The sequence below is a fragment of the Prunus mume genome, linkage group LG6 (assembly GCF_029339155.1).
Source record: "Prunus mume cultivar Tortuosa linkage group LG6, ASM2933915v1, whole genome shotgun sequence".
Taxonomy (NCBI): Eukaryota; Viridiplantae; Streptophyta; class Magnoliopsida; order Rosales; family Rosaceae; genus Prunus; species Prunus mume.
This window is the reverse complement of record NC_142703.1, coordinates 21,212,090-21,224,002: the sequence shown is the minus strand read 5'-3', so window position 1 is coordinate 21,224,002 and position 11,913 is coordinate 21,212,090. Positions and strand designations below refer to the sequence as shown.

The 11,913-nt window shown below is 42.5% G+C and overlaps 1 protein-coding gene across 1 annotated transcript; it reads right to left on the bottom strand.

Moving 5' to 3' along the window:
* Positions 1 to 11,133: 11,133 nt before the first annotated feature.
* Positions 11,134 to 11,889, bottom strand: LOC148916426 (uncharacterized). Its single transcript, XM_089055129.1, has one exon. It carries the CDS (start codon positions 11,887 to 11,889, stop codon positions 11,134 to 11,136), a length of 756 nt encoding a protein of 251 aa, XP_088911255.1.
* Between the last annotated feature and the right edge of the window lie 24 nt (positions 11,890 to 11,913).

Sequence of the window (11,913 nt, the reverse complement as noted above, 5' to 3'; positions counted from 1 at the left end):
GTCTATTGTGAAGTTATTAATTCACGTAGTAGATGGGTCTTTTGTTATCCGGCAAAGAGAACTAGAGCTTGAAGTGATTTAGTGAACAAGTTGGAATAACCATTTAGAATTTGAGTTGCTACCCAGCAAGCAGTGTTGATTTGTGTATATTGAATCTAGGAAAATATATTTCTGCTGTTAAACTGCATGCAAAATCTGAGATTTTGCTATCGATTTCCCTATCTTCTTTCAACATATGTCATGGTTTGGTTTTTTTTTTTTTTGCAAGATTGACCAATCTTTCAGTCACAAGTTAGAATCCATCCTATCATTCAACTCATTGTGTTATCCTTTTCCTTTATTACATTCATTAGTATTAGCTTGGCAACAAGGTCAGTAGAACCTGTTAACAAATATTTAATAGCCATTATAAGTTTTCATCTAGTGCTTCTGAAAAATGTCTTCCTCAGTTGTTTATTGTGAACTATGTATAGGTACATGGGTCTGTAATTATTTTTGTTGATGAACAGATTGTGGAAGTAATGACAGAGATTGTGGTTGAAAAAGTGCTTAGTTCAAATTTCAATATGTAGGCATATGTTTTAAACTTTGGAAGGGAGCAAGGGATGTGGAGGTGGATCTTCTATGGGATAGGCTTCGTTTTTGGGATTCCCTTTGGCTGTTGGTATCTTCAGAATTTAAGGATTGTTCCATTCAAGCTATATTGTATTATTGGAATTCTGCTGTCAACTACAAGTTTTGTTCGTCTAGTGCCCTGTATCTTTGTTAAGTTGTTTACTTAGTATAGCTAGACCAGTGGACAACTTGTCCCTTGTATTGTTCTGTTCTCTTATTAATGAAATTATGTTTCTCATTACAAAAAAAAAAGACAATGAAGTGATTGAGAGAGTGAGTTAAAAATTGAACAAGAATAATATTGATAGATTAGCTCACCTAAGAGGAAAAATAATGCAATTGATAAACAGTGAGTTGGAAATTAAACAAGAATAATGCAATTGACAAACCATAAGTTTGAAATTGCAATACCTATCCGTAATCTATGTATCGGATCTATTGACAGCTATGGACAGTTGTGTTCCATAAATTGTAAAACCCGTCCATTTTGGACATCTGTTTTGGACAGCTGTGTTTCATAAAATTGTAAAACCCATCTGTAATCTTGTAATTGACAAACAGTTAGTGGGAAATTGAAACTAAATAATGCAATTGACAAATAGTAAGTTCAAAATTGCAATTGACAAACAGTAAGTGGAACATTCGGAAGGTAAATTGGGTCCTTGTACTTATAAACACAAACGTTTACAATATTAAGGTCTCGTACTACTCTATGTTAAACAGGTGTGTTCCATAAGAGTATAAAACCCATCCTTAATATTGTAATATCATAATTTACAAAGATAAAGACATCTAGTACAATATTAAGGTAACTTGGGACATTAGGAAAGTAAATTGGGTCCTTATTCTTGTATAAGAATAGGGTAAGAGTGGACCTTGGTGGAATAAATTTGGTCTTTTCCATTGTAAACAAGGGAGTTTACAACATATAGGACTTCCGTTATATTGTTATGGACAGAGGGGTTCCATAAATTTATAAAAGAGATCCTTAATCTTGTAATATCGTAATTTACAAAGGAAATGACCCCCAATACAATGTTAAGGTAAGAATGAACCTTGGAGTAGGAAATTGAGTCATTATCCTTGTCAACAAGGTGGTTGTTACAACATTAAGGATTCGTATTATACTAAAATGGACATAGTCGTTCCATTACATTGTAAAAGCGATCCTTAATCTCGTAATACCATAATTTACAACAACAAGGAACCCTTGTATAAGAATAGGGTAAGGACCTCTTTCACAATATTTTGGACCTCCATTTTCTATAAACTTGTAAAGTGTATCCATAAACTTGTAATATCATAAATTACAATAGAAAGGATCTCTATTACATGGTTAAGGTAATTGCGGACCTTAGAGATGTAAAATTGGTGCTTATTCTTGTAAATGCAATGGTTTAACATTAAGGACTCGTATTACAGTGCTTTGGATGTAAGCTTTCCATAAACTTGTAACGCAGATTCTTAATCTCGTACATTACAAGATTTGGGTTCTCATTTATAATTTTTTGCGCCATGATTACAAGTTTGAGGTTCTTCCTTATCCATAGCATTGTAATATCCTAATTTACAATTGAAAGGATCCCTCTTACAATGATAAGGTAAAGGTAGACTTTGGAGATAAGCGTGGTCCTTATTCTTGTAAACACAAGAGTTTCTGATATGGACAACCTCTTTACAATGTTTGGACCTCCATGTTCCATAAACTTATAAAATGTATCCATAAACTTGTAATATCATAAATTGCAATAGAAAGGATCTCTATTACATGGTTAAGGTCATTGTGGACCTTGGATATGTAAAATTTGTACTTATTCTTGTAAATGCAGCGGTTTATAACATTAAGGACTCGTATTACAATGCTTTGGGCGTAAGCTCTCCATAAGCTAATAGCGCAGATCCTTAGTCTCGTACATTACAAGATTTGGGTTCTCATTTATGATTTTTTGCACCATGATTACAAGTCTCAGGTTCTTATTTATCCTTAGCATTGTAATATCCTGATTTACAATTGAAAGGATCCCTCTTACAACAAAAGGTAAGGGTAGACTTTGGAGAAGTAAAGGTGGTCCTTATTCTTATAAACACAAGGGTTTATAGTATTAAGGACTTCTTTTACAATGTTTTGGACCTCCGTGTTCCATAAACTTGTAAAGTGTATCCATAAACTTGTAATATCATAAATTACAATAGAAATTACCTTTATTACATGGTTAACGTAATGATGGACCTTGGAGATGTAAAATTGATACTTATTCTTGTAAATGAAATGGTTTATAACATTAAGGACTCGTATTATAGTGCTTTGGATGTAAGCTCTCCATAAATTCGTAACGCAGATCCTTAATCTTGTACATTACAATATTTGGGTTCTCATTTATAATTTTTTGCACCATGATTACAAGTTTGAGGTTCTTCCTTATCCATAGCATTGTAATATCCTGATTTACAATTGAAGGGATCCCTCTTACGGTGATAAGGTAAGAGTAGACTTTAACGTTGTGTTTGCCCGTTTTGCGTTCACTCCTGTGATGGAAGGGCAAAGTTCTACCTTGAGAACCATAAATTTGGTTGACAAGTGGCTTTCTTTAGTGTCTGGCGTGCCACTTGCTAATAAACAATTCTAGGAACTTAGTTTGGAGTAGATATTGCTTCCAAATTCTTGATTTACTACAAACAAGCGATTGTGAATTTGGGTGAGAATATCTCCCAAGTAAGTTCTTTTCTTGCCTCAGCTGGGTGAGGACTTTAACAATTTATCTGATATAACCAGATTACAGCCAAAATGGTTGATAAAATTTAAACATTTGAGGAGAGCCCGATGGAATTAAAGCTTTTTTAAAGCGAAGCCCAGTGGAATTTAAAGCTGTTTTTAAGCGAGCGCCTTTTACAAACTATAAAATAAATACTCATGCTAGAGAGATGAAGATACAATTGGAACTCCATTTCTTTGGATGGAAGTACTGATACAATTTTGGAAATGTCAAAATTAATTCAGAATTATCCATTTGAATTTGAAATGTCAGGACTATTTGGAATATTGACAACTCGATTGCTAAATTTCAACTTTAATCGATACAAAAGGTTGATCTGCGGAGCTACAATGTACTTTAGGCTTTTGTGAAGCTTAAGTGCGACTGCGGCTTCTTAGGCAGTAGCATTCTCGAGACTTGATGGGCTAAGCTGCATGAAAAATTGAATGACTTATTTTCTAAGTGCAGACCTTGAATTCTAATCTAAATTGGTTTCACTTGGAATTCAAGTGAGCTTAGTGAGTTGTTTGTTTGTGTCTTGGCTCAATGAGCTTTGGTTTACTTGATGTTTTGAAGTCATTTTGAGTTTTGTTTTTGATTGATTTTCTGGTTTAGTGTCCTCTACCACTGTTCCTCCTTCTTGTATTTATAGAAAAAGCTGTTTCTTCTGCGGAGTAGAATTGATTGTGTTTTTTATTGGTGGCAGATAATTTTCCCCTTTTCCTCTTCTTCTTCAATGCAGCGGATAGGCTCTCGAATAGTGATCACTTCCCTGTTTTCAGCTGCCTTATGATATTTTACATGATGGTTAGTTTGATTCTTTTTGGGAATGCCCCATGCTTTCCTGCTTATCCCTTTCTCAGATTTGTAACTTGCTTATCTATCTTGGGAGAATTACCTTCTCTGTAAAGACAGGAAAATCTCTGTATATACATATATAAGGGGGACTTAATCTTCAGTTCTTCTTGATATCACGAAACCTTGATCCACTTCTTCTGGCGGTTGCCATTCGCGACTTTTTCATCCTGGTGGCTCGCCATTCTTGACTTTTATCCCAGGTGCCATGTGGGTTATTCCCTCTTAAGTGCGGACTCCTCTTCCTATTTATGTTGGGTCTGTGAGGCCCAACTCAAACTGTTTGTTACATTGGGCCTTGAAGTTGGATGTGTCAATTTTTGGCCCAAACACGTTGTAAATGTGGTCCTTATTCTTGTAAACACAAGGGTTTCTGATGTTCAGACCTCTTTTACAATATTTTGGAACTCCATGTTCCATAAACTTATAGATGTATCCATAAATTTGTAAACACTTGTGTTTACAAAAATAAGGACCACATTTATCTGACCAAGTACCAAGGCATTGGGAGAAATTTGAACATGTTTCACATACTATGCAATTGCCAGCGCGATGATATTACTTCTTCGTAATGCACTTGCCAGCAGGCGAAATAATTGCATCGGTAATACAATTGCCAAGCGAGCAGCGGTAATTGCAATTGAAAAACATGCAATTTATGATTCTGGTTTGGGAATTGCTCATTATGTTGTAATCCACTCTTTAACTCTCCATATTATCTCCTTTTGTTTACCTATTCAAGTGAGATTTTATAAGTAATTGCAATTGCGAATGAAGATAGAATAATTGCATTTATTAGTTACAATGTCATTTATATATGCAATTAGTAGCTCCTATTTGGAAATTTCTTAAGTCGTGGTATTTTGTGGATAGTCATTGCCAATCCAAGTTGGTTTCTAAGTTTAGGCGATTACAACTTTTGCAACTTAATGGCAAACCTCATAGCGCCATAATTGATGATAGACCATTATTTTGTATTATTAATATATTCAAAATATATTTTTATAAAAGAAACAATACTTGGATTGTCTCAATATCGATCTGAATGAAATATCATAAAATTTGCTTTCTATTAGAGAACTCTAAATTCAAAATGATGTACAACTACAAAATAACAAGACCGAGTAATTTGTAATTTTCATACATGCTGGTATATCTGCCTGACAATTGCATTTACTTACAATAGCATAAATTAAATAACTTTAAATCGTAACAAAATCCAACAAAAAGGGCTGTCTAAACCAAATTGTCTTCAAAACATTATAGGTTACAACGTAAAATATAGAATATAAAGATCAGTCTCAACAAGTCTCATCCAATGGGAAACACATTGAACACCTACATAAAACATAAAATAAAAGTCATTATTCTCAGTTATGTTACAAAATACAATATAGAATGTGAATCCTATGTATTACTCTTGTTTGTACAAATTTCCTCACGAGGATATTCGTCTAAGATTCCTTCGTCTTCTCCACTTCTCTTTCTCCCTGCAAAACAGATCGGGGTTAAAGGACCACACCAGGTGTGTTGGCCAAAGGCCCTCGATGCCTAAGTTAGGTAAGGTATTTCAAGAGGCAAGGTGGCGGGCCGTGTGTGTAGTGGCGAGCCTTGTGTCGAGAGAAAAGTGGTAGCTAGGGTTTGTGAGAAATAATTTGCGAGTTTGATAGGAATTTAGGCGTACCTTGACCTTTGTGCGTGCCAGTATTTATAATGGTCTCCGAGATTAGGGTTTCGGAGGAATAATTCCATAGATGGAAGGGAATTATTCCTCCCTATTTGGAATTGATTTGATTAATTAGGGATTTGATTTAATTGGTTCCCTAAATGCTGATACATGGCGCGAGTGGCATGTAGGAGATGTGAATTGTTTGTTGCTGTCCAGGTATGTGAGCTTCCTCCTTGGTTGGGCTCTGAATGGAGGCTTTTGACTTACCAGCTGGTCTTTGACTCGGGCTGTCCACACTATACTTGGCTGGAGGCAAGGTGGCTTTCTTCTTTGGAGCATGGCGATTTGGTACGGCTTATTTGTGGTTGATCCAAACTACTTCAATTCCTTCTTCTTTTTGTGTCACGAACTAGGAACAATATGAGTCAAGGCGATCATGTGTGAAGCACGGACATATTAAGTCGTGGCGGATGGGTAGGGAGGTTAGCGACGGTCCTCATTCCTCTCACCTTGTGATGGTAAGTTGCATCCCTTTGATCACTCGGTGCCATGGAATTCTTTGCTATATGTTTGGTGACTTGTCTCATGCTTGAAAATGACATCCACAAGAAGCTCGATCTCGCCGGACCGACCAATGTTCATCAAGCTTTGAACGTCCTTGCCGGTTATGGATTACGTGATTCTGAGTGAACATCGGAAGGAGGCGATGGTGCGCCAGTAGAAGATATTGAAAGATGGGAGCTGCATGGCTCGGACCTAGATGATCTGCCAGTTGAGCGGGAGAAGTCCTCGACCAAGCTTCCTCATTCTTCCACGAGCAAGTCTTAGTAGGGTCTCGTTCTTTGGGAATGTCCCTATGGGAGTTGCTTCTTCATCTGCCAGGATCAAGCGCCTCGTCAGCACGAACACTAAGAAGATCAATGGCATGCAGGAGGTCTGGGACACTCTGCCGGTATCCGCTCGGCGCCTAAAACCCATGATCTACTCAGGAGGCTGTTGAGAAGCGAGGTTTGAGCGCGTATCGATCTTGGGATCAAGCGAGAGGACTGTACATCTGTCTAGCAATCACGATTAAATGCAAAAGCCACGAACAGTCAAGCACGGAGGCGACTCAATGTTGCGAGTTTCGGCCAAGAGAGCTAAAGAGTCGTCTGCTCGAGCAAAGAGTCCTTAAGTTGCGAGCTGCCGATCCAGGAGTTGGTGATAGCTCCATTGGTCAAGTTCGACACTCATGTTGAAGCCACGGAGGCATCCAAGCATGAGATCGTTGCTAATGCGTACAAGCTGGGATACTTGGATTGCAGGAATAGTGCTTCTCCTTGTTGCCCTCTCGAATATGAAGACGATAAGTAGCTTTATCTTGCCTGCCCCTGCTCAAAGTGAGCAGAGCAATGTTGTGGATGAAGAAGCAGTTGAAGAGCAGATAGCAGATGAAGCTGCAATGGAGGAAGACAACTCTCAAGGTGGCGTAGGTGATAAGGCTAGACCATATGCGAATGAGTAGGCAGGTGAGGCCGTTGAGTAGATGGTGCTGGTTGGCTGCTTTGTTATGGAATTTTCAGTTGCCTTTCAAACTTCAATTCTCATTATATCTTGTAAGTGTACGTCCGGAGACATAGCACTTGAAAGAGATTCCATTGAGTTTGTACTCGTGAAGTAGCTTGCCCACAATGGAGGTAAGGCTTGCCTCTGGCGTATGTCGAGGACACAATGCTCAAAATAAAAGATTCCATTGAGTTTGTGCTTCACGTAGCAGCTTGTCTGCAATGGAGATGAGGCTTGTCGCCTACGAGCGTATGTCAAGGACACAATGCTCGAAAAAGACTCCATTGAGTTTGTGCTTCGTGAAGCAGCTTCTGCAATGGAGATTAGGCTTGTTCCTGCGAGCGTATGTCAGGGACAAAATGCTCGAAAAAGACTCCATTGAGTTTGTGCTTCGTGAGCGGCACATGCCTGTGGAGATTAGGCTTGTCGCTGCGGTATGTCGGACACAATGCTCAAAAGACTCCATTGAGTTTGTGCCGTGAAGCGACTTATGCAATGGAGATGAGGTTTTGTCGCTGAGCGTATGTCAGGACACAATGCTCGAAAAAGACTCCATTGAGTTTGTAGCCGTGAAGCGCACATGCCTGGAGATTAAACTTGGCTGCGGCGTATGTCGAGGACAAAATGCTCGAAAAGACTCCATTGAGTTTGTGCTTAGTGAGCGGCTTATGCAATGGAGATGAGGCTTATCGCCCTGCAGTATGTCGAGACACAATGCTCGAAAAAGACTCCATTGAGTTTGTGCTTCGTAAGCGACTTGTTTTACAATGGAGATGAGGCTTATGCGCTGACGTATGTCGGGACACAATGCTCGAAAAAGACTCCATTGAGTTGTGCTTCGTGAAGCAGCTTGTCTGCAATGGAGATTAGGCTTGTCGCCTGCGAGCGTATGTCGAGGACACAATGCCGAAAAAGACTCCATTGAGTTCGTGCCGTGGAGCGACTTATGCCAATGGAGATGAGGCTTATCGCTGCGGCGTATGTCAGGGACACAATACTCGAAAAAGACTTCATTGAGTTTGTGCTTTGTGAAGCAGCTTGTCTAGAATGGAGATGAGGCTTGTCGCCTGCGAGCGTATGTCAGGGACACAATGCTCAAAAAGACTCCATTGAGTTCGTGGCAGTGGAGCGACTTGCGCAATGGAGATGAGGCTCGGAGTATGATCTGCGGATAAGCATGTCGCTTTTCATGTAGTATCTTGCAGCCTTTTGCTTGATTTTTCTGGCCTCGGACTTGTCCCGGGCAGGTTTTCATTCACTAGATAGTCAATGATGGGGTCTTGCCAGCTAGGATCCTCATCGATGTGCATCAGGTCCGGCTGCTCTGCCTCTTCTATGCTAGTGGTCGAGGTGCTTGATCGGGATGGGCGTCTGGCCGGGTATCGAGCCAATCCTAAGCTTGCCAGTGCATCTGCGTGCGCGCGTTCTCTGCTCGGGGCACTTGCTGGATGGTGAAGGTGGGAAACGCCTTCAACAACTCTTGGACTTTGTCAAGTCTGGATCATCCTCGGTGCCCGCCCGCGTACTCTCCTAGGCTTGACTTGTGATCAGCTGGGAATTTGAGTAGATGGCCAACTTTTTGATTGATAGCTCCTTTGCCAAGCGCAAGCCAGCGAGCAACGCCTCGTACTCGCCTCGTTGTTTGGCCGGAAGCCAAGCGTGATAGCTTGCTCTAACGAGGTTCCATACGGGGTGATGATGGCGGCGCTGCTCCGGCTCATTTCTGTTCGGCGCTCCGTCACGCAAGCCACATGTCTGGGTTGGTCGAGTTCAAGGGTCTTACTGCTCTCGAACTTTCCTTCTTTTTTGACCATTCTCTTGGTGATGGTGTGAATGCAGCAAAGTCGCTCTGGCTTGCTTTTATTGCGATCTTGGCGGTAGGGAGAGTCGTATTAGCTTACTCTATAGCCCACTTCATGAGTCATTGAAGCATCGGGTGTGGATGATTGATCTCAAAGGAAAGTCGGTCATGACGATGACTCGGTGAGCTTGGTAATAAGGTCGCAACTTTCTCGCAGAAACCACAAGGGCCAAAATGAGCTTCTCCAATTTCGGGTAACGAGTCTCTGCATCGAGGAGAGCTTTTGACGTGTAGAATATCGGATGTTGGGCCCCAAGTTCTTCTCGAATGAGAGTGGTGCGTGGAGTTGGACCTTTGCCAGTGTACACGAACAAGTCTTCACCAAGCGGCTTTGAGCAAGGAGGTGAAGTAAGGTAGGTCTTTAGATTCTGGAAAGCTACTTCGCACTCTTCGTCCCATTTGTCTTTTTGTCCTTTCTTCAAAGCTTTGAAGAATGGTCTACCCTGTCGTAGACTTTGAGAGAGAATCATTGAGGCCATTTGCTCTGCCGTGGGCTGTTATCTCCTTCACTGTTGTGGAAGGCGACTTCATCTCGAGAATGGCTTTGATTTGGCGCGGGTGTGCCTCGATACCTCGTTGCGTCACCAAGTACCCTAGGAACCGGCCAGACGATACACCGAACGTGCATTTACTTGGATTCAGCTTCATGCGATATTGGCGGATGGGTGAGCGCCTCGGTGAGTTTTGAGGTGGTGCCCGCAGGGGCTTTAAACCTATCGTCACGTACTCCATGGTTCTGGCGATCTGCTCCTTGAAAATTTTATTCACGAGCCTTTGGTAGGTTGCTCCGGCGTTCTTCAGCCCAAAGGGCATGACCTTGTAGCAGTAGGTCCCTCTTTCGATGATGAAAGAGGTCTTCGCCTTGTCATCATCATACATCATAATTTGATTATAGCCGGAGTAAGCATCCATGAAGCTGAGCAATGGTTCGGAAGTTGAATCCACAGTGGTGGATTTCGGCAGTGGGAAGTTGTCTTTAGGGCACGCTTTGTTGAGGTCGGTGTAATCAACGCATACTCTCCATTTTCCCTTTTCTTGTTTTGCCACCAGAACAACGTTAGCCAGCCATTCAGAGTAGGAGACCTCTTCAATGAAACCGGCTAGGAGCTTGTCGATCTCGGCTTCAATGATCGCGACCCGCTCGGGAGCAAAGTTGCGTCTCTTCTGCACCACGGGCTTGCTAGCAGGGTTGACATGGAGCCGATGGCAGATGATATTTGGGTCAATGCCAGGCATGTCAGATGGTGACCACGCGAACATGTCTTTGTTGTTCTGGAGGAAGATGGTCAGCTCCATCTTCGTCAGGCTTGCGCGCGAGCGATCCGCGCTTTCTTGCCGTGGTGAGGATCGAGGTACTAACTCAACGTCTTCCTCAGGCTTCCAACCTTCTTCAAGGGAGCCTTCAGGGCGGATTCCCTCATCTCGATCTTTCTTGGTTGAATTCGGCGAGCCGTCTGCCTCCTTCTGCGGTGATCGGGATCGGGGTACTAACTCAACGTCTTCCTCGAGGCTTCAACCTTCTTCAAAGGCCTTTGGGCGATTCCTCGTCTCGATCCTTCTTGTTCGGTTACAGCGAGCCGATGCGCCTCTTTGTCCGGCTGGTCGGATCGGGGTACTAACTCAACGTCTTCCTCGGGCTTCAGCCTTCTTCAAGGGAGCCTTCCGGTGGATTCCTCGTCGATCTGGTTCCTTAAGCATTGTGAGGCAAACTTCCTTCCTTTGGGTTTGCTATGCCGCTAAGGCGCTTCTGCCTCGTTGGCAGCTTGCATTACTGGTGTGAACTGCAGCTGCTTGCTCTTCTTGAGCCCTTGGGCGGTGCATCTCCTTGCCATGGCTTAGTCGCTTCTTGATCGCGATCCGCCCCGAGGATGGGATAGCGGATCTTCGATGTAGGCGGATGTGGCGACCTCGATCTTGGCGATCCACGGTGCCCAAGATTCCGTTGGGGAAACCTCGTCGATGACCATGAAGGTTTGTGAGCAGACCACTGGGGGTGAGTGGACATCCAAGTCGATCGTTCCAATAGTGATTGATGTGGCCCCATTGAAGCCGGTGAGCGATCTGGCAAGTTTGCTAATCTTGGGCTCGAACCCCATCTGTTGGATAACAGATAGTTGCAGGATGTTGGCTGCGCTGCCCTCATCTACATGAACTCGCTCGATCACAGCTTGTTCAATTTGGATGCAGATGACTAGGGCGTCATTATGTGGCAGGTCAAGCCCGAACAAGTCCTTCTTCTGGAAGCCGATGATAGGTGTATCCCCAACAGCTGGTACTCCCGTTGTGACTTGGGAGACATAAGTTGACTGCGCGATCTTTCTCTTGCGCTCCTTGGTGGTCAGCCCGGACTCTTGGGAGTCGGCTAGAATGGTGTTGATTCGAATGACCTTTTGGGGAGGTTCCTTGGCAGCTACATCACGATCCTCGATCTGCTGGATAGCCTTCTTTGCAACGAACTCTGTGCAATGGCCCTCTCTGACCAGCTCCTCAAGGTGCCTTTTCCAAGCGTTGCAGTTGTTGGTGTAATGACCGTGCTCCCCGTGGAATGCGCAGTATTTGCTGGTGTCTCTTTTAGAGGGGTCTCCTTTCATGGGTGGTGGTCTCCTCACCCACGG